We start from the raw sequence: 22,837 nt of genomic DNA, 5'->3' as shown, positions 1-22,837 counted from the left end.
TGTCGTTGACGGAGGGGTGACTGAGATGCCTTTCTCGTATGCGCTTCCTCAGATGAGCTCCTATGTGGCGCTAATGGACAACGAGGACTGAGCCGACGGTACCTAAGCTCTACGCACACTCAAGCGAGCACACGGGCGTTAGAGGCCAGAAACCAGGGAAAAAGTCCTTGGAGCAGGCCCTTCGGTGCTCAAGTCAGGTACTTTTTCCCCATAAAGACAGTGTATGAAAGAGAAAGAAAATAGAAGACAAGTGTGAATGTGAGAGAGAGCGTACCTGTATGAGAGAAAGAACCTCCCTTTTTATATGACAATGCGTACCTTCTGGAGGCTGATATTGATGTTAGAGAATGTTAGAGAATGTCAGGTGTCAGGTCTTGTTGGGCGATGGAGGACACGTGACATCCTCCTATAGGCAGGAAGAAGGTTCCATTTGTAGGTGGCTATAGACCGTTGGAATATTTCTTGACACTCTAGCAGTTATTCTCTAATAGGCGGTTATGATTCCTTGACCTTGTTGTCATGTAGTGCATTTTGTCCTGACCGAGTATAAATAAGGCAGCTTGGGATGATTAGTTGGTTATAACACCTGGCCTAAACTTTGAGGGGGGGAGGGGGCGCAGGAACTATAGAGAGAATATCTAAGAGCCGACCAGCCCGACCCAAGTCAGGTGCCACCCCAACTGTCTATCAGGCCATAGACCAAGGTATCTCCAGATCGAGAGTACGGGTCCGTGAGAACCCACCCGGGAATCATGTTACTGACGTCGTCACTTGGTCCTACTTCTCTTTCCAGACCTTCTGGCTGTCACGCCCCCTTGACTTCTAATTGTCATGTTCTATTGACTTTTGACTGTCATATCCTTTTGACTTTTAACTACCACATCCCCTTGACGGACCCCACTATTATACACCATATCGTTAAAATTTTCTAGTTTGCAAAAAAAGTTAAAAAATTTCATCGAAAGAAAATAACTGACATGTTGTCGAAAGAGAAAGCTACCTTATAATGTGTGAGAACATACTCAAATAGTTTGAAATCTAAGACACATAGCTTAATTTACTTTGGTTGGTGTAGCTCGATACCTTGTAAACCAAGAACTAATCAAAGTCCTTTTTAACAAAAAAGAAGAAAATGTGTGGCTCATATATAGTCTTTCAGAGTTGATGCATTTGATGGGTTACTGATCGTGCCTCCGGTGATGAGGTTAGTGGCATAAGGGTGGTGTAAGCACAATGCACTGTGTCTACATAATTGCAATGAACTGCTCGTTGTATGTGTCCTCTATCTTTGTATTTGTATGGTGCTGTTTGGGGCAAAAAAAAGAAAGGCTACTGTACTTGGATTAGGTGGGCGTTGGTCTGCATCACTTAGCTTGTTTCAGCGAATCTTTCATTAATTGAAACTGTGTGTTTGATATCCCTGGCCTGGGCCAATACGGTTCACTCAATTCCGAGCTCGGGTTGTGCCTGACATGACGTATTTAAAGTCGAGTCGTCAAACATAACATGGAAAAGATCAGATTGAATAGGCCAAAGTTAGCTTGCTCATCCCTCAAGTATCCATTCATTAGTGTAAATCCTCTGTTTTTTTATCTTTTATTTTTATATTTTATCTTGTTTTTTAACTAGTACTTAGGAATGATATGAGATCAAATGGAGTAAGTGATAAGCATTTAATTTATATATTTGTCATATAATGGAGAAATTAACTGTCTTAATTTTCTCTGATCGGCCAGATATCTCGATGAAGAAATTAGGAAACATGCAGTTATTTGGATTGAGTGAAAAAATGTTAGTAAAATTATGACTTTAAAAGAAACTCCTCCATATATAAAATTTTTGTGCTGCAACTCAATAATTTTATCAGTCGGAGTTACTTAATTCAAATGATTACAATATATAATTCACCATTGCAAATCAAATCCACACGAAGAAAAACAAAGCAATTCTTATAATGAATTGCCACGAAATCCAAGTTTTAGACACACAAATCATGAATTATATATCAAGTTGATATTTAATAAGAAAAAACATAGAATTACTTGTAGAAACGTTTAAGGGTATCCACTGACCTGGAGATTCCCGTGAAGGAGAAGGGCAAGGCGAAGAGGAAGGGAACCAGTAGGAGCTCGAGCAGCAGCGTCGCCAAGTCGGTGGGGGACTTCCTGTTCTCGCCGTAGATTTGCAGGTATATGTTGCAAGCGAAGGCTGCGATGAAGGCGGCCACGGAAATGATCAGCAAGAAGCACGCCACCAGGTAGTGCCGCGGCAACTTCCGCCGGAAGTCCTGATTCTCGAACGTCGTCATGGCCAGCATAAGGAACATGGCCAGCGAGGTCGCGGCGCAGGAGAAGCCCACCACGTACACGTGGGAGAAGATCTTAAAGGCCAGTCGGTTGCTGTCCCGGTTGTGCTCGCTGGGGATGTAGAAGCTGGAGGTCAACACCACCGCTGCCAACAGCGGGGAGCACGTCCGGCCAATATCTTTCAGTTGTTTCCTGCATTCCTCCAGCATATCCTCGTGCTCCTCGTCGAACAGCTCCTGGGCGGTCTTCCCCTTTTTGTTTCGGTAGTTCGACAGCCCTTCAGGAACGATACGGTTCATCGTCTGTACGTAGAAACACCGCCGCCGGTGATTACAGCTATTATTTTTGACGTTAATTTAGCACACTATTCATAAAATATTAATTTCGTCCATTATTTTTTACGTTGATTTGATGATGATGAATTTTGAAGTTAATTTAATTAATTATCGATCGAGTGCTAGATTTGAAGATTTTACTAATTTATAAGTACTTGCTACCTGGAACCATTCGAGTTCATCTTGCAGGCACAGGGGGCCTGCTAATTCCTTCTTGCGGTTCTGGGAATTGTAGGAAGCTGCGATATGGAGAACGGTGTTGTCGGTGAGGGGCTCCAGAGCGGTGAACAACCACGGCGGCAGCAGCTTGTTATCTTTGATGGCCTCCACGACTAGCTTCCGGCGATGCTTGACGGCTGCCTGGATCACGTTGCTGCCATCGTAATCGACGAAGGTGGCTGACCATGGGGACAGTTTGAGGATTTTGATCACGAATTCGTCGATGCCGAGCCTGATGCCTGTGATCAACGGAGACAGCTCCCATCTTTTATTACCGTCCGCGTCCACCGACCCGTGCGACTGTGAGCTCTCCAGCTGCTTTTGCTCCTTCTCTTTCAGCTCCTGCTCTTCCAGCTCCCGCGCAAACTTAGCCAGCAATTCACCATGCTCAGCAGTATTGCTCGAGATGCTTCTTTGAGCTGTGGTTCCCCCGAAGTAGAATGATGAGTCGTCGACGTCGCTCGGGACTAAGAGTTTGAGGAGCATTATTTTCATTTCGTAGTCTTCCCCATCTCCCCTGTCGATCAATATATATATATATATATATATATATATATATATATATATATATATTAAGGATTCGGCAACGAATAAACATTATTAATTATTTTTTAAAAACATTTTCTCGGAAACGAAACTCACGTAGATTGTTTTGGACTGGGATGATGCAACACTTTCTCTCTTCCAAAAACAGTAGAAGTTCTTCCTTGTGACGCCGTCCAACAGCTATCGTCGAACAAGTTAATTTTATTTTAGATGTTAAATATTCAACGACATTAAAAAGGTCAAAAATAAAGTTCATACCGATGTCAGATTTATCACATTGTTGATTATATTAGAAATATATATCCTAAAAGATTTGATTGGGCTCAGGTAAAATATAAAATTTGTCTCGGAATTGGACATTTTGATATTCAATGTCCTAGCCCATTTGACTCAAATTTTATTGATGGTCATACAACCTCAAGACAACTATCTATTTCACAAGTATGTCCTAAAGTCCTCTCATATGTGTCTACTTAGGGTGAAATCTCAGAGTTTTCATCTACTAATTGGTATATTGACACTGGAGCAACTCATCATGTCACATCATATTATAATATCCTTACAGACGTAATATCATATTATGACTCAGATACGGTTCAAGTAGGCGATGGTTCAGGTTTGTAAATTGTAATCTTAGAAACACATATGTTCATTTATCTAATCGAACTTTTCACATGCGCAATGTCTTTTATGTTTAATCTATCACTAAAAATTTACTTTCTACACGTCAGTTTTGTCTTGATAACAATGTCATTTGGGTTTATAAGAGAAAGATATCTCCATTGGTATAATGCCTTTTGGGTAGAGCCTAAGAGCAAAACCATGAAGGCTTAGGTCCAAAGTGGATAATATCATACCATTATGGAGATATCAAAATTCTTTTCGATCCTATAATTGGTATCAGAGCTCGAACTGCCAGAATGACTAACCGCCGATTGTGCACAAGATCCATGGTCCAATCGAACCATGTGGGTGGAATATTGACCTCGAATGAAGAAGTGGAGGCTCCCGTGTCCGGATCAAGAGAACCAAACACTAGACAGGAGGTCCTAGTAGGTCGGATGGACCAAGGCGCAGGAAGTCCTAGTTGCGGCTAGGCAAAGAAGTCCTCGTAGGTCGGGTGGACTGAAGGGACAGGAAGTCCTAGTTACGGCTAGGCAAGGAAGTCCTAGTAGGTCGGGTGGACCGAGGGGCAGGAAGTCCTAGTGGATCGAGGATCAGACGTTAGGGAACTTGTGGTCCTTTGTTTGAGGGGGGATTATTGGGGTTGCAAGGTTGCAAACATAGTCCCATATTGAAAACACATGGGAAAGATCATGAGTTTATAAGAGAATTATATCTCCATTGGTATGAGGCCTTTTAGGTAGAGCCCAAGAGCAAAACCATGAGAGCTTAGGCCCAAAGTGGACAATATCATGCCATTGTGGAGATATCTAAATTCTTTTCGATCTTACATTGTTCATCGAGTTTCTTGTCCTCACACTCCAGAACAAAATGGCTCTGCTGAGAAAAAACATAGACATATAGTTGAAACTGTCTTAGCTCTTCTTCATCATGCATCGGTTCCACGTAAATTTTGAGATGAAGCTGTTAGCACTGCAGTATATCTCATAAATCGGCTTCCTACTCCATTACTCAATCTTAAGTGTCATTTTGAGAAACTTTATAATCAAACCCTTTGATCCTGTCCGAGAGTCGAGGCGATGGATGTTGTGGGACGTGGCACTCCCGTTATTAGTGCGTGGACTTCGAATCAGAGGGTCGGACTTGCAACCACAACAACGTCAGTGCCGAGCCAGGGAAGGGGTCCCCGGTGATGACCCTTCGACGCTCAAGGCAGCCTCTGGTGAAGTAAGAAGAAACAGGAACAATAGTGAAACAGTGGCGCAACAATAACGATAGCTAAAGCATACCCCCGCTGATGCTTGGACCCCCCCTTTATATATGACTCCGGAAGCGCGTGTGCACGTTTCCCAAGGTGAGCGTACTTCCCAAAGCCTTCCCTGAAAAGACATATCAGTAAAGTGCCCCTGACACCATACCTTAACGGACCGAGCATATCTCTAAAGTGACAGTGGAAGCTTCCACCATACAATCCTCTGTCTGACCATGCCGCCTGTCCACGACACGAACTCCTAAGGCAATATCCAAAGATCTCCTGCTTTTGTCCTGTAGTTGGCCAAGCGGAAGAGCTGCTCGGCGGGAAACCCATTGTCAGGCCGGCCAAGCGGGTGGGCGCTCGGGCAGAAGTCTATTGCCTCAATCGTGGTCATGGCCGAACGGGGAGCCGCTCGGCCAGAGGCTCGCTGTCTGTATGCTCGGGTAATGTTTCATATTGTTGTTTGGCTGAGCGGGGAAGTCGCTCGGCATAAGTGTGTCACCCGGCTGAGCGGGATAGCCGCTCGGCTTATACATATTTTCCCTTGAGTGTCTGTTGTTTGGTGCTTCGTATCGAAGGCGGCTAGCAAATCAAAGCCACCTTCCCGGTTAGGCATGCCTCTCCCGACTGGCCGATGCCATGTACACATTGACCTCGTTGACTTTGACTTCTTTGACCTCCACCGTGGTCGCTCGGTGGGGCCCCCCATTACCATCGCATCACCCCTGATTACACTTTCCTTCAAATTTTTGGTTGCGCATGTTATCCATGGTTACGCCCCTATTCTAAACACAAACTTAACTCTCATGCACTACAATGTGCTTTTCTTGGTTATAGCAATTTGTACCATGGTTATCGTTGCTTACATATACCAACAGGACGAATTTATATTTCATGACATGTTACTTTTGATGAGTCTGTATCCTCCAGATACAAGTGACACCTTTTTGATGTCACCTAATATTGTCCGAAGTGATGGCATCCTAAGTCCTGCTCCGGAACTCTCTAATAACTCTCCTATTTCATCAGAATCACCTCAGGTTCCTGCTCCAATCTTGGGAACCTCGTCGGTCGAAGATAATATGCTCTCTAGTTCTGGATCCTCGGATAATGCAAGTCCGTCATCTACATCACCATGTCAGTCTACTTCCTCGTCGCCATCAACAAGTGATTCAGATGATAATGCTCCTCGTCGCATGCTTCCCATTAGTGACATTTATGAGCATTGCCCACCAAATGCAACTCGATATCCCCTTCTACGAGCTCTAGTGGTCTCTTCAAAATCTATTGAACCAACTTGTTTTACACAAGCAAGCAAGGATCCAAACTGGCATAGTGCAATGACTACAGAATTTGATGCACTTCTTCGAAATGGAACATAGAGTCTAGTTCCATGCACTCCTTCAATGAATTTTGCAGGCTCTAAATGGGTATTCCGTCTTAAGCATCAAGCTGATGGTTCTCTTGAATGCCACAAAGCTCTACTTATAGCTAAAGGATTTAGTCAAACTGAATGGTTCCGTCTCAAGGATTTTCTGGATCAAATACTGACTCATCTCTATTTCACAAATATAATGATGGATCTATGATATTTTTTATTATTTATGTGGACGACATTCTGATAACCGACACTGATCACAAGAGTATCACAACTTTATTAAATCTTCTCAATCAAGAATTTTCTACTCGAGATTTGGGTATTAGTCGTTTTTTTCTTGGATTGAGCTTATTCCACATGAGGATGTCTATCTTCTCTCTCAGAGCAAATATATTACTGGACTTCTTCAAAGAGCCAAAATGGATGGAGCACGTCCGGTCTCTACACCAATTGCTATAAACAACTCTCCAACTTCATCCTCTCCTGCTATGTCTGATCCATAGATTTATCGAAGTATTGTTGGAGCCTTACAATATGTCACTATCACACATCTTGATATTACTTTTACGGTAAATCGTGCTTGTTAGTTCATGCATGCTCCAATTGAACAAAATTGGGATAATGTAAAAAAGAATACTTCGATATCTCAAAGGTACTATTCTACATGGTCTTTTTTAATCGTCTCGAGATTTACATGCATATGTGATGCGGATTGGACAAGTTCTCCTGAAGATAGACGCTCTACTAGTGGATATGCAATATTTCTTGGACGAAATCTTATCTCATGGAATTCGAAAAAGCAACCTACAGTATCTCGTTCAAGCACTGAGGCAGAATATAAAGATGTAGCAAATACAACGTCAGAAATTATTTTGCTTCAATCACTTCTCTTTTAACTTCATCTTGCATCAAATATTGCACCAAAAATTTGGTGTGACAATATTGGAGCAACATATCTCACAGCAAATCCAATCTTTCATGCTCGTACAAAATATGTGGAAATTGATTTTCATTTTGTTCGTGAACGTGTGGCAACTCAGCAGTTATCCGTCTCTTATATTTCTGTTGAAGATCAAATCGATGATATCTTTACTAAACCATTATCCAGACAACGTTTGAATAAGTTAGCAAACAAACTCAACGTCAAAGATCTCCTGTTAAGTTTGTCGGAGGGGGGGGGGTAAAAGAGATAAAATAGAATTATCATAATTGACCGGATTAAATCACCAAATCAAATCAAATTAATATTTGGATTATTCTAATAATTCTGTTATAATTATTAGAATAATTCTCAGAATTATTCTTAGAATAATTCTCAAAATTATTTTTAGAATAATTCTATTATTTATTAATTGGTCAATTGACCAAGTACTTTTTGAACATTATATATTGTATTGTCTTTAGAGCAAATATCAATCAACAATAGATTTTATTGCTCTCTCCCTATTCTTCTCATTATAGTCCAGACCTACACCCTCGCTGTCAGCTTCTCCGGAACCCCCCTCCTGTCGTCGCTCCTAAGCACAGATTCGGCTACTACTGTCGTAGGCCCTACTGTGGCCGATCTGATGGCGTTCCACTTTCGTTGTGTTCCGGCTTTCGCACTAATTTGTGTGTGCTATGTCCCGACCACCGCACTGATCTGATTTGCGTGTCATGTTCCGTCTTGCGTGTCGATGTCCTCTCTCAGCCTGCGTGTCGATATCCTATCTCGGCCTGCGTACCGATGTCATATCCCGATCTGCATGTCGTTGCTAGGTTCTAGCCTACATGTTGTCTTACGGATCTAGGTCGCGCTCGACTAGGTGTTGTCAGATCCAGCTCCTCATCCGTCTTGCATTCGTTAACTCTTCCGGGTCATGACAATTCGAGCAGCGTCCCGACCAGCTCATCGATCCACCAGAGAGCGCCCCCTAGGCCAGGGTATGTTCTTTATTCTTATTCTATACGCATTTCATTATTATACGTCTTAGCCTGTTTCTTATATATTCATCGGATTTGCCTCGAGCATCGGGGTACCAGAGACTGGGGCGACTCGATCGCTGGCTGTAGGTAGCATTGACCAGAGGACTTCTGATGACTTGGTTAACATAGAAGTCATCTCAGCATACCCCCCCCTCCGGGACATCATGATTCGGTCAATATTCCCTTCACCTCAACAACTAATAAAGTGTGTATATATATATATATATATATAATACGGATATGGTTGGAGGGGTATAAGAGAAAATAAGAAGAGGAGGGGCAGGGTGGTCTTTTCACTGTATAGGGTTTTAAGGAGGAAGTGGGAACACTGTTCAGGGAGAGCTCCGTTGGTTTCGGCCAGCCGCAAGGAGACTTCACGAAGGAGGCTCCATCGCAGTCCGCTCCTAGCCAGCGTCGATGGCCGCTCTTCTCCTTTCCTTCTCCTCGATGCCAACGCCACTCTGTCATTGCCTCTCTCTTCACGCCGCTGTCGTCGCCACCTTCTCTCTCATCATCGGTGAATCATCTCCTTGTTGGTGCAACCTTAGGTCAAGGTTGACCTGGTTGACCCGACTCGAGGTGACTTGACTCGAGTTGTATTTTGATGTTTGACTTGGGAAGATTGTCGGTGCAACCTTAGGTCAGGGTTGACCTAGTTGAGTTGCATGTTGATGTTTGACACTCGTGAGAGAGTTCTATTCTTGATGTGAGACAAGAATAGATGGTTGGGAGATTATTGGTGCAACCCTAGGTCAAGGATTGACCTGGTTGACCTGAAAAGTCCAAGTATGGAGACTTGACACTGAAAAAGTCCAAGCAGGGAGCTTGGCACGCGAAAAGTCCAAGTATGGAGACTTGGCACTGGAGAAGTCCAAGCAGGGAGCTTGGCACGGGAAAAGTCCTGGCGAGTGAAGCTTGGCAGTGGAAAAGTCCTAACTGGGATGTTAGGCAGTTGGAAAGTCCTGGTGAGTGAAGCCAGGCAGTGGGAAAGTCCTAACTGGGATGTTAGGCAGTTGGAAAATCCTGGTGAGTGAAGCCAGGCAGTGGGAAAGTCCTAACTGGGATGTTAGGCAGTGTGAAAAGTCCTGGTGAGTGAAGCCGGGCAAGGGAAAAATCCAGATGGATCAAGGGTGATCGGACATCTGGTGGGGAAAAGTCTAAGTGGGTCAAAAGGATTGACCGGACACTTAGCGGGGAGTGCTAGCAGGTCAAGGGAGTGACCAGATGCTAGGGATGATGTACCAACAGGTCAAGGTTGACCGGATGTTGGTGTGGAAGCCTTAGGTTTAGGGCTGAGAAGTTTTGGATCGGTCTGGTGACCGATCCAGTGATACTGCGGTTGCCCTGATCGGTCTGGTGACCGATCAGAATCAGATCAGTGGCTCACTGATTGTAATCTGATCGGTCTGGAGACCGATCAGGAGGCAACGCAACCTCGCGAGAAGAAAGCCGTGGATCGGTCTGCTGACTGATCCACCCATACCCTGATCGGTCGGCAGACCGATCAGGCATAGATCAGTGGCTGAGGAACCGAAGCCTGATCGGTCTATGGACCGATCAGGAGGTTCCCTGATCGGTCCACAGACCGATCAGGAGACGCCGATCAGACGAGGGACCGAAGCCTGATCGGTCTGTGGACCGATCAGGAGGTTCCCTGATCGGTCCATGGACCGATCAGGAATCTAGCCGTTGCGACGCAACGGCTAGTTCTCTGGTCTTCTTCTTCGCAGGTATAAAAGAGGGCTACAAGACTTCGGTGAAGTGCTTCCTCTTCTACTGCTACTTCTTCTTCCTTCTGGAAGTTCTCTCTTGCCTGAAGCTTCTGCTTCTTCTGGTGCTCCGAGCTTTGCTGAGCTCAACCGCTGCTGAAGCTTCGCGTGAGCTTCCCCGACAGTTTTCTCGACTGGCTTGCTGTTGCATCTGTCCGTTAAGTTGCTACTTCATCCGGGACCCCAGTCGACGAGAAGGAAAGCTACTGTGTTTACATTCCTGTTGTATTTTGTTCTTGCTATTCTCTTGTACTCTTAGCTTGCTGTTGCAAGTGATTCTGGCGAGGTTTCTCCACCCACAAGGAGTTGATATTAGCCGGTTCTCCGGGGACTCATCCACCGACGGATTGATAGGGCTCGTCCACCTTACGGACACGCCGAGGAGTAGGAGTATCATCTCCGAACCTCGTTACATCCTTGCGTTGAGGTTTGATTTCTTCTCCTGTTTTCTTTCTACATTTAGTTTCCGTTGCGCTAACCCTAGTTTGTAGAAAGAAACGCGAGCAATTGGGGTCGGCTATTCACACCCCCCCCCCTCTCTAGCCGTACGAAGAGATCCTACAAGTGGTATCAGAGCGAAGGTTTGCTCTTCATCGGATTAACACCCGGGGAGCACGAGCTAGAGGATGGATCTACTCGGAGAAGATGTCACCATTCCACCCTTCTACGAATGCGGTGACTTCGCGTATTGGAAGGTAAGGATGAAGTACTTTCTTATGACTAACATAATGAATTGGTTTTGTGTACAAGAAGGTTTTACTCCTCCGGTGGATAAGGAAGGAAAACCTCTTGAGAAGAAGGAGTGGACCAAAGAACAAATTCACAAATCCGAAATCAACGAAGAGGTAACGAGAATAATTGAATTTTCATTGCCTACTAACATCTTGTGTAAGATAGGTTACAACAATGGCAAGGAATTATGGGATAACTTGGCCAAGCACCATGAGGAGAGCTCCACTTCAAATCATGAAGAGGAGCTAAGTGAGCCAAGTAGCTCACATCATGGAGGAGAAGATTTAGAAGTTGAGGGCCACTCAACATCTAAAGAAGAAGAGGAGAGTTCCTCTTCAAGATCGGAGCAAGAAGAAGAAGCTTCTACCTCCGGAAGGGATGAAGATGAGAGCGTTCATCCATCCTCAACCCTAGGTAACTCGAGCATTTTAATTTCTAGCAAATTACACATAATGTGCTTCGAGTGTAGGGAATTTGGGCACTACAAGAGCAAGTGTCCAAAGAGGGTTAGAAAGACTCCACCGGCACCAAAGGTCAAGGAAGCCGGCGTCCCAACACGCAAAGGCAAGAAGCACGTGGTGTGCTTTCAATGCAAGCAAAGGGGACACTATAGGAGCCATTGTCCGAGGGGGAGGCAACCTCACAAGGGCAAGAGACTGGGCACATCGATAGGGGGAGCTAAGGCAAACCCTAAGGTAACCTCTAAGGTTCATTTTTGCAATTCTAATAAAATGCATGCTAGGAATTTTATTGCACTTGTCGATAATAACAAGCATGATAACCTTAGGAATCAATACATGTGCTTAGGAGCTAAACATGTGAGTCTAGATAAGGATAATTCTAGAAAGGCTAACCCTAAGATCAACTCATCTAAGACTAAGGAAAATCTAGATAGAAATCCCAAATCATCTAGACACATGCCTAGGAATATCTCAAAGAAAAATGATAAATCAAAACTTGAGGTATTAGAGAAAGAAAATCAAGTCTTGAGGTCAAGACTTGACTCTCTAGAAAAGGCTCTTAAGGATTTGACTCTAGGGTCTAGGGGTCAAAAACCCAAGTCCAAGGACAAGAAAGGTTTGGGTCACAAACCTAAGTCACAATTGGTCAAGCCCTCTTATCATAATGTTTCATTCGATTATGGAACAAAACCTAGGGCTAGGAAGACCACCACCAATGTCACAAGGGGAGTCACCCCTAGAGTTGATCTTGATGAGTCTCAAATGACCAAGGCTTCAAAGCCTAAGAGGGTCATTAGGAGGGTTGCTAGGGAAGTTATCCCTAGTGAATATTTAGTGAACCCAATGAGCTCAAATAGGTATTGGGTTCCTAGGAGCATCTTCTCTATCCCATAGATGGGTTAGAGAGTGTCAACTCCGATAAGAAGGGTAGTTAACCCAACTTTGAGGAAATTGACACTCAAGGAGCATTTTCAAGATTTTGTGAACCTTTGAAAATGAAATGGAATTATCATTTACTCCTTGGAAGAGTAAAATGTGCCATTATGAAAAAAAATGATTTTAATTGGCATAATTTGGGAAAATCTAGAGAACTCTTGAGGAAAAATGAAACATACCAAGTTTTGAGGATAAACTTGATCTTTAAGTGGCATGAATCAATCTAGAGTTCAAGAAGTGTCAAAATTAGGATTTTGGCATTTTAGGGCAATCAAGGGTTAAATTTTAGGTTAGCAAAGTGGTTAAGGATACTTAGATAGGTAATCTAGGTATATTTATTTATGCTAAATCTTGACATGATTGTTTGCCCTCACATGTCATGACATCATGTTTAGTTTTATTATCATTTGAAATGTCATGATAATACTTAGGCTAGTTTATATGTCATGCTTTATTTAAGTTTTCAAACTTTATGCCATGACATCATGACATTGGCACATGTTTTTACTTATGATATCATTATATGCCATGTCATCATCTCTTGCATTATAATCAATGAAATTGATTTAAGGACAAACATATAATTTGATATTGAGATCAAATTGGTGTTTAGAAAATGCATGAGAACTTAGCCTAAGTTGACCTTAATCCATATCTCACATCAAATTGACTTGAAAGTGGTTTGATACACCTTAGATGTGTGTGAGATATTAGGATCATGAGTTAGGATCAAGGTGCATAGTCCTTGTACCTAGATGACCCTAATTCAAGAAATTAAGGATCATAGGGAAAGCTTGTGTACAAGTCATGTACATCTAGCCCTAAAATTATGGTCCTAAATTCAAATGGTTTTAAAAGCATTTTAAAAATTGTTTTGAAAAACCTTGATGAAGCTTTGCTAGTGATTGCATTCATCATTGAACATTGTGATACAAAGTTGAGTTAAACTTGAACTATTTCAAAGTTTTTGAACTTTGTATCAAGATTGAAAAATGGAAGTTATTTTCATAGAAAACTATTTTTCCATGATAGTGTATGATATGAGGAATGTATCCTCAAAGTTTCGTAATTTTTGGAATTTTCTTGAATTTATTAGGAGTTTCTGATTTTCCGGAAGGGGAAATCAGAAGTTCTGATTTCAGTGGCCGATCCAGAGTATTGTGGATCGGTCTGCAGACCGATCCAGTGAGTTCCAGTAGCACGAGTGCGATCTGGTGAAGGGCTGATCGGTCTGGGGACCGATCAGGGCGTGCCGAATTTCTGATTTTTCAGCTGTTGTCTGAAATTTCAGTTATGGAAGTGGTGTTTTTGGATTTCTAAAGGTTTGGAACTCTCAAAGACATTGTTGGTGCAATGGTCAAAGGAGGAGTTGACCTTTAGGGGGAGTTTTACCTAATTGTCAAGGGGGAGTTTTTACTCCTTAAGACTTTTGAGGATTAGTGATATGGGATTATCACTAAGTTGATTGTTGAGTTTAGTATCAAGGGGGAAATTAAGAGTTTCAATGAAAGGTATGGGACTTTCATTAGGAAGAAACTCTTGACCTTGATACCCTCCTTTTTCTTTTTGATGTGTGTCAAAAAGGGGAGAGTGTTCATTGGAGAATTATTGGAGAACCCAAGTTAGGTTATCGGGTTAACCTAAGCTAGGGGAAGAATGTCAAGGAATGTTCGAGGAAGAACATTGGAATTCTTTTTGATGTGTGTCAAAAAGGGGGAGAATTATTGGAGAACCCAAGTTAGGTTATCGGGTTAACCTAAGGGGAGAATGTCCAGAGAATGTTCAAGGAAAGAACATTGGACATTGGAAGATGGCACTGGAAAACCTAAGTTAGGTTATCGGGTTAACCTAACTTGATTATGGGTTTTGTCAAACATCAAAAAGGGAGATTGTTGGTGCAACCTTAGGTCAAGGTTGACCTGGTTGACCCGACTCGAGGTGACGTGACTCGAGTTGTATTTTGATGTTTGACTTGGGAAGATTGTCGGTGCAACCTTAGGTCAGGGTTGACCTAGTTGAGTTGCATGTTGATGTTTGACACTCGTGAGAGAGTTCTATTCTTGATGTGAGACCAGAATAGATGGTTGGGAGATTATTGGTGCAACCCTAGGTCAAGAATTGACCTGGTTGACCTGAAAAGTCCAAGTATGGAGACTTGGCACTGGAAAAGTCCAAGCAGGGAGCTTGGCACGCGAAAAGTCCAAGTATGGAGACTTGGCATTGGAGAAGTCCAAGCAGGGAGCTTGGCACGGAAAAAGTCCAAGCAGGGAGCTTGGCAAGTGGAAAAGTCCTAACTGGGATGTTAGGCAGTTGGAAAGTTCTGGTGAGTGAAGCCAGGCAGTGGGAAAGTCCTAACTGGGATGTTAGGCAGTTGGAAAATCTTGGTGAGTGAAGCCAGGCAGTGGGAAAGTCCTAACTGGGATGTTAGGCAGTGTGGAAAGTCCTGGTGAGTGAAGCCGGGCAAGGGAAAAATCCAGATGGATCAAGGGTGATCGAACATCTGGTGGGGAAAAGTCTAAGTGGGTCAAAAGGATTGACCGGACACTTAGCGGGGAGTGCTAGCAGGTCAAGGGAGTGACCAGATGCTAGGGATGATGTACCAACAGGCCAAGGTTGACCGAATGTTGGTGTGGAAGCCTTAGGTTTAGGGCTGAGAAGTTTTGGATCGATGCGTGACCGATCCGGTGATCTTCGGTTGCCACGATCGGTCAGTGACCGATCGAATCGATCGATGGCTCACGGTTGTAATCGATCGATGCGGAGACCGATCGAGGCAACGCAACCTCGAGAAGAAAGCCGTGGATCGGTCTCGATGATCCACCATACCTGATCGGTCCCGGCCGATCCAGTGATACTTGAAGGCTCTGATCGATCTATGGACCGATCAGGAGGTTCCTGATCGGTCCATGGACCGATCGAGACAGAAGCGAGGCGAAGAGGGGCTGATCGGTCCATGGACCGATCAGGAATCTAGCCGTTGCAACGCAACGGCTAGTTCTCTTCTTCTTCGCAGGTATAAAAGAGGGCTACAGGACTTCGGTGAAGTGCTTCCTCTTCTACTGCTACTTCTTCTTCCTTCTGGAAGTTCTCTCTTGCCTGAAGCTTCTGCTTCTTCTGGTGCTCCGAGCTTTGCTGAGCTCAACCGCTGCTGAAGCTTCGCGTGAGCTTCCCCGACAGTTTTCTCGACTGGCTTGCTGTTGCATCTGTCCGTGAAGTTGCTACTTCATCCGGGACCCCAGTCGACGAGAAGGAAAGCTACTGTGTTTACATTCCTGTTGTATTTTGTTCTTGCTATTCTCTTGTACTCTTAGCTTGCTGTTGCAAGTGATTGTGGCGAGGTTTCTCCACCCACAAGGAGTTGATATTAGCCGGTTCTCCGGGGACTCATCCACCGACGGATTGATAGGGCTCGTCCACCTTACGGACACGCCGAGGAGTAGGAGTATCATCTCCGAACCTCGTTACATCCTTGCGTTGAGATTTGATTTCTTCTCCCGTTTTCTTTCTACATTTAGTTTCCGCTGCGCTAACCCTAGTTTGTAGAAAGAAACGCGAGCAATTGGGGTCGGCTATTCACACCCCCCCCTCTCTAGCCATACGAAGAGATCCTACACTCCTCTCTCTTTCTCTCGCTTCCTCTCTTCTCGTGGCCAACACTGCCTTCGGTCCTCTCACCGGCCGACGTCGCCAGGGGACTGGGCCACCTCCTCTCCTTCTCCTCCTATCGCCACAACCACCTTGAGCAGGGGGAGGGGAAAGCTCTTTTCTTCCTCGCGCCGCCGCCATAGGGGCCTTCGACGGGACTCGTCGCTCGCTGGACCACCCGCGTCGCACACACGTCGCACACCTGTCGCCAACCACGCACAGTAGCCCCTTCGCCGGCAGTCTCCACTTGTCGCAAACTCCCTGGCCGGCAGTCACCACACACCGGCAGTCCATGTGCCGTCAGTCCCCGCGCCGATCTCGTACCTATTTCAGCTTTGTGTTGTAGTTGTGTTTCGACCTTCATGTGTTGTTACTATCCGGCGCTCAACCTGTCATTATCTCGGTCTCCGAGGTCGTTCTGGCATCCTGGCCTACGCGCCAATATTATATCCCTGCCTGCGTGTCGATATATTGTCCCGACTTACGTGCCGACATAGCATCTGATTTCTTGCTATCGTGTTCGGCTACTCATCGTCAGATCCAACTCTCCAACCTGATCAGAGTCATCAGTTCTTCCGGGTCACGATAACTTGACCAGCATCCCATCCGAGGGCAGCCCCCCCCCCCCCGGGCCAGGGTACATCCCTGTACTCATTTTGTATTTATTTAGTTGTTCTATCATTATTCGACTGCTTATATGTTCGTGGGACCCGCCTCGAGCATCAGGGTACCAGAGATCGGGGCAACCCGGTCGTTGACTGCAGGTAGCGTTACCGAAGGTCTTCTGAAGACTTGGTCAACACAAGAGACAGCTCACCATCCGGGTCATGGAGATGCGGTCATCATTCTAAACACATCACACTGGCAGTTCCGTCTTCTCAGATTCCTGACAGGAATATAATTGGCATCGTCTGTGGGAACTTCGCCTGATCTGGAACGTGAAGATGGACGATGCTAGAAAATTCTACCATACTCATGACTTTAGTGGGTTTCGACGAGCGTACCATATTCTCCTCACTTCACGGATATTCGGGAGTCGAGAAATTGAGTCAGATCCTCTGCTGGACGGCAGGTCAGTTTTTCCGTCATATTTTCTCTTTCGATCATAGCATTTGCCATAGTTCTCCGGTCGAACACTCTCGTGTCAATCGGTCAGGTTTGTCTTATATTAGAGCCACAGGCTCGGTGTCGAAGACTCCCGTGCCGAGCAGCGGAGCTTGTCTTATATTAGAGACACAGATTCGATGTCAAAGACTCCTGTACCGATCGACCGGGTTTATATTATATTAGAGCCACAGGCTCAATGTCGAAGACTCCCATGCCAATCGGCCGGTTTTACATTATATTAGAGCCACAGGCTCGGTGTCAAAGACTCCCGTGTCGATTGGTCAGGTTTACATTATATTAGAGCCATAGGCTCGGTGTCGAAGAATCCTGTGCCAATCGACCCAGTTTATATTATATTAGAGCCACAGGCTCGAAGTCAGAGACTCCCGAGCCGATCGGCCGGGTTTGAGTTATATTAGAGCCACGAGCTCTAGAAGTCGAGTAGCGATTATAAACTCATGTGAAGACCGTCGAGCGGCGATGTTAAACCCAGGTCTCCACCAACTGTCGAGAGCCGACGTTAAACTTAGGTCTCCACCAACTGTCGAGCGGCGACGTTAAACCTAGGTCTCCACTAACGGTCGAGCGGCGACATTAAACCCAAGTGTTCATCAAATCGTCGAGCGGCGACGTTAAACTCAGGTCTCCACCATCGGATCTCCTATTATCTCCCCCATTCAGGGTCGAGTAATCATCACATATCGGATCTCCTATCTCCTCCGTTCGGGGTCGAGCAGTCTTCACTTATCACAGACCAGTCTGATTGGATATTCTATCTCCCCCGTTCGGGGTCGAGCGGTCTTCACTAGTCACAGACCAGTCTTATTAGATATTCTATCTCCCCTATTCGGGGTCGAGCGGTCTTTACTAGTCGTGAACCAACATATCAGATATTCTATCTCCACCGTTCGGGGTCGAGTGGTCTTCATTGGTCACGGACCATCATATCAGATATTCTATCTCCCTCGTTCATGGTCGAGCGGTCTTCACTGGTCTCGGACCAGCATATCATATTTCCTTATCTCCCCCATTCGGGGTTTCGAGTGATCTTCACTGGTCTCGGACCAGCTCATCGAATCTCATATATTCCCCCATTCGGGGTCAAGCGGTCTTCACCTTCACTGGTAACGGACTAGCTCATCGGATCTCATATCTCCCCCGTTCGGGGTTGAGTGATCTTCACTGGTCTCGGACCAGCTCATCGGATCTCATATCTCCCCCGTTCAGGGTCGAGAGGTCTTCAGTGGTCACGGAACATATCAGAGCAGCTTATCTCCCCCATTCGGGGGTCGAGCTATCTCCAATGGTCACGAACAAGAGTATCTCCACTGGTTTCGGGCCAGAATATCTCATAGGCTCTGCGCCCACTCAGCTCACGACTTTTTCTTCCATGCGTCTTCGATTCCCGGGCTACACCTCCGTTCAGCTCACGAGCGATGCGCCCGCTCGGCTAATGACTTTTGCCTGAGTGCGCTTTCAATTCATGGGCTATACTCCCGTTCAGTTCACAAGCGATGCGCCCGCTCGGCTCATGACTTTCGTTACCATGCGCATGTGATTTTGCAGGCTATGCTTCTGCTCCATTTTCGAGCTCCACTTCCGCCGGGCATTGCCTCATCACTCATTCGGTATTTGCCTAGGCACTCACTTGGCGTTCGTCCGATAGCTTGCGTGGCATCTGTTCGACACTATTTTTCATCGCTCGATCAACATGTTTTTCGAGCCACTTTGCCAAGCGCGCGTCATTCTGTTAGCACTTGCAAAGTCGTCCGACCGGTATCGCTCAACCGTCCGTTCGACCACACACTTAAACTACTTGGTCGAACGCTCAACATTCTCTCGATGGTCTGGTCAGCATCTCACGATCGACTGGTCGATATTTTCTCGATCACCCACTCGGCATTGCCCGCTCGTTTGCTCGGTCTGCTCGACATCCCGCGTGTCGCTCAGTCTACTATCATTTTACTCGTCTCTCACTTGACGTTTTGCCACTCGCTCGGCATCTGTCCGGTTGTTGACTTGGTACTATTTTTCGTAGTCCACTCGGCATCGTTACCATCTCTCATGGGACACCATATAGCGATCGCTCGCGTGGCCTTATACGATGGGTTCAACGATTTGACTCTGTTATCGAGAGTGATTCAGCCTTCACGATAGACTGTCTAGTTAGTCGGACTCGCGTCTCCTTTGACTAGACTTGAGGGGAGGCTTGTGATACGGATATAGCTAGAGGGGTATAGGAGAAAATAAGAGGAGGAAGGGCAGGGTGGTCTTTTCACTTTATAGGGTTTTAAGGAGGAAGTGGGAACACTGTTCAGGGGGAGCTTCGTTGGTTCCGGCCTGCCGCTAGGAGACTTCATGAAGGAGGCTCCATCGCAGTCCGCTCCTAGCTGACGTCGATGGCCGCTCTTCTCCTTTCCTTCTCCTTGATGCCAATGACCACTGCTGTCATTGCCTCTCTCTTCACGCTGCTGCCGTCGTCACCTTCTCTCTCATCGCCGGCGAACTATCTCCTCTCTCTTTCTCTCACTTCCTCTCTTCCCGTGGCCAGCACTGCCTCCGGTCCTCTCACTGACCGACGCCGCCAGGGGACTGGGTCGCCTCCTCTCCTTCTCCTCCTATCGCCACATCCACCTCAAGTAGGGGGAGGGGAAAGCTCTTTTCTTCCTCGCGCTACCGCCACAGGTGCCTTCGATGGGACTCGCCGCTCGTTGGACCACCCGCGTCGAACGGACGTCGCACACCTGTCTCCAACCACGCACAGTTGCCCCTTCGCCGGCAGTCTCCACTTGGCGCAGACTCCCTGGCCAGTAGTCACCACACGCCGACAGTCCATGTGTCGTCAATCCCTGCGCCGATCTCGTACTTGTTTCAACTTTGTGTTGTGGTTGTGTTTCAGCTTTTGTGCCGTTGTTACTATCCGGTGCTCGACCTGTCATTATCTCGATCTCCGGGGTCGTTCTGGCATCCCGGCCTACGTGCCAATATTATATCCCGACTTGCGTGTCGATATATTGTCTCGGCCTGTGTGCCGACATAGCATCTGGTTTCTTGCTACCGCGTTCGACTCCTCATCGTCAGATTCAGCTCTCCATCTTGATCAGAGTCATTAGTATTCCGGGTCACGACAACTCGATCAGCGCCCCATCCGAGGGTGCCCCCCCGGGGCCAGGGTACGTCCCTGTACTTGTTTCAACTTTGTGTTGTGGTTGTGTTTCAGCTTTTGTGCCGTTGTTACTATCCGGTGCTCGACCTGTCATTATCTCGATCTCCGGGGTCGTTCTGGCATCCCGGCCTACGTGCCAATATTATATCCCGACTTGCGTGTCGATATATTGTCTCGGCCTGTGTGCCGACATAGCATCTGGTTTCTTGCTACCGCGTTCGACTCCTCATCGTCAGATTAAGCTCTCCATCTTGATCAGAGTCATTAGTATTCCGGGTCATGACAACTCGATCAGCGCCCCATCCGAGGGTGCCCCCCTGGGGCCAGGATACGTCCCTGTACTCATCTTGTATTTATTTAGTTGTTCTACCATTATTCGACTGCTTATATGTTCATGGGACCCGTCTCGAGCATCGGGGTACTAGAGACCGAGGCAACCCGGTCGCTGGCTACAGGTAGTGTTGACCGGAGGTCTTCCGATGACTTGGTCAATATAGGAGACAGCTCACCATCTGGCTCATGAAGATGCGATCAACATTCTAGGCACATCACACCGACAGTTCCATCTTCTCAGATTCCCGATAGGAACAATATATATAGTTTATTTTTTTTCCTCTAGAGTTAAGAATTTTGCCTCTAGGATTTAGGATTGGATTATAGTGTTAAATTTAACAAAATTTAAAACTTAAAAATGTTAGACGTTCACGGGGTATAATATTATGTATTTAGGATATTTAGAATCTCATATTTAAAGAATTTTTAATTTAAAAAAATAAAATAAAATAAAATTTTTTTAAATGGATTAAGAAAAAAAAATCGAGACACTTAATCAATTCCAGATGCCTAGACTAAGTTGGCACAGACCGTTTTGCAGCAAACAGTCCACAAGGTTAATGCATATAAATTTATTGACATAACTGGAGCTTAAAAAAAATAAACAAAACAAAAAAGTAAAAGTAATTCATACCCTATGATGCCAGTTTCTTCATCTGGTTTCCTTTGCTTCTTCTTTTTCGAAGATCGATCTGAAACACAAGCATTCATCCCTTGCTAGCTAATTAATTATATAACATGCTATCCCAACTAATACAAAACACCAATTTCAGGGCTAAATGGGCTTTACCTTTACAAAGAAGAGAATTCAAAATTCCAGTTTCAGGCGGTTTTTCGAATAAGTCCACCATTAAGTGCAACGGGGTGGCCCCATAAGCATTTCGTGTCGGTATCGACTCTGGAAATTGCGTTGCGATGACCCAAGCGTCCTCTGCGCGTAAATGACTTGGCCATTTTAATTAATAATAGCAATTCGTCAAATAGATAAGATAGACAAAGGAGCGAGCAGTTGTTTAAGAATAATTAAATAATAAACTCGATCGTGTAATTCTTTATTACAAAAGTGAAACATATAAAATTAAAGCTAGCGGTGTGAAGATATGGAGAGTACTACTTGTCTTCTTGCGCATGATGGCGTAGTGCAAGATGTTGGAGCCGTCATTGGTGCGAACCGTGGCCATTTCCTTGCCTACCGCCTGGATGATGATGTTGAACACGTCTAGGTGGCCGTGCAGCACCGCCTTGTGCAGCGGCGTCTCCCCTTTCCTATCGATTGCCGAACCAGACAGCTAAGTGAGTAGTATCTGGTTAGCCTATAAACTCGATCGATCGTTAATTAACACAGACCTGTTTGTGTTGCGCGCGAGCTCTTTGTCCTGTTCTAACAAGGCCTTCGCCACCGCTCCGCGGCCCATCTCGGCCGCGATGTGCAGAGGGGTGTCTCCGTCTTTGTTCTGGTGGTTCAAGGCTTCCGGAAGGTAGATGATGGCGATGGCCAGGGGGTTCTTCTGATTCTTCTCCCTGGCGATCACCTCGTGGAGCACCGAGTCGTTCATCAGGTTCAACGGCGCCTTGTTGGAACGCGCTTCCTGGCACACCCTCTTCGCAAGATCATCATAAAACGCCCTCGTCGTAAGATCATCATTAAACGGTGGGGTTTCATCAATGAGTTCCACCACTTTTGTGTACTTGTCCTTATCGAAGTTATGAGTTCGATCCTCCTCCTCCTTCTTCTCTTTCTCCGGCAGCGGCACTTCCATGGCCATAGATGTATAGGAAATTCCTTATATCCTGCGATATGTTTCACTTCAACAATCGATGTCTGTGTATGTATATATATATATACACGAGTCATGCGCGCGATCGAGCAGGTTAATTAAAGCGTAAAGCCATGCATGCATGCACAGAGAATAAATTAAATTAATCGCAGGCACGCATTCTCTTTATCTGATCTGATCTCTTCCGTCGCCGCAGTGCTTCTTGTGACAAAAAAGCTTCGTTTAACTTTCAACTTTTTCCTTTTTCTTTTTCTTTTTCTTTTTCTTTTGTTTTTTCATTTT

General features: G+C 45.5%; 1 protein-coding gene across 1 annotated transcript; it reads right to left on the bottom strand.

Moving 5' to 3' along the window:
• Positions 1 to 1,976: 1,976 nt before the first annotated feature.
• On the bottom strand, positions 1,977 to 22,593 carry LOC122050924. Its single transcript, XM_042611797.1, has 7 exons — positions 22,125 to 22,593; positions 21,892 to 22,043; positions 21,568 to 21,708; positions 21,412 to 21,469; positions 3,503 to 3,586; positions 2,804 to 3,377; positions 1,977 to 2,608 (listed from the first exon to the last, which is right to left on the bottom strand). The coding sequence occupies exons 1-7, from the start codon at positions 22,541 to 22,543 to the stop codon at positions 2,039 to 2,041; spliced, it is 1,998 nt and encodes a 665-aa protein (XP_042467731.1). The 5' UTR covers positions 22,544 to 22,593; the 3' UTR covers positions 1,977 to 2,038.
• Between the last annotated feature and the right edge of the window lie 244 nt (positions 22,594 to 22,837).

This window comes from Zingiber officinale, chromosome 3A (assembly GCF_018446385.1).
Source record: "Zingiber officinale cultivar Zhangliang chromosome 3A, Zo_v1.1, whole genome shotgun sequence".
In the NCBI taxonomy this organism is placed as follows: domain Eukaryota; kingdom Viridiplantae; phylum Streptophyta; class Magnoliopsida; order Zingiberales; family Zingiberaceae; genus Zingiber; species Zingiber officinale.
Note: the sequence above shows the minus strand (reverse complement) of the source record. Positions and strands in the feature narration are given on the sequence as shown.

Coding starts and splice junctions, on each gene's coding strand:
- LOC122050924 (XM_042611797.1), bottom strand. CDS start 22,543: ATGGCCATGGAAGTGCCGCTGCCGGAGAAAGAGAAGAAGGAGGAGGAG. Junction 21,470..21,567: donor GAATTCTCTTCTTTGTAAAG/GTAAAGCCCATT, acceptor CTTGTGTTTCAG/ATCGATCTTCGAAAAAGAAG. Junction 3,587..21,411: donor GAAGAAACTGGCATCATAGG/GTATGAATTACT, acceptor GTTCGACGATAG/CTGTTGGACGGCGTCACAAG.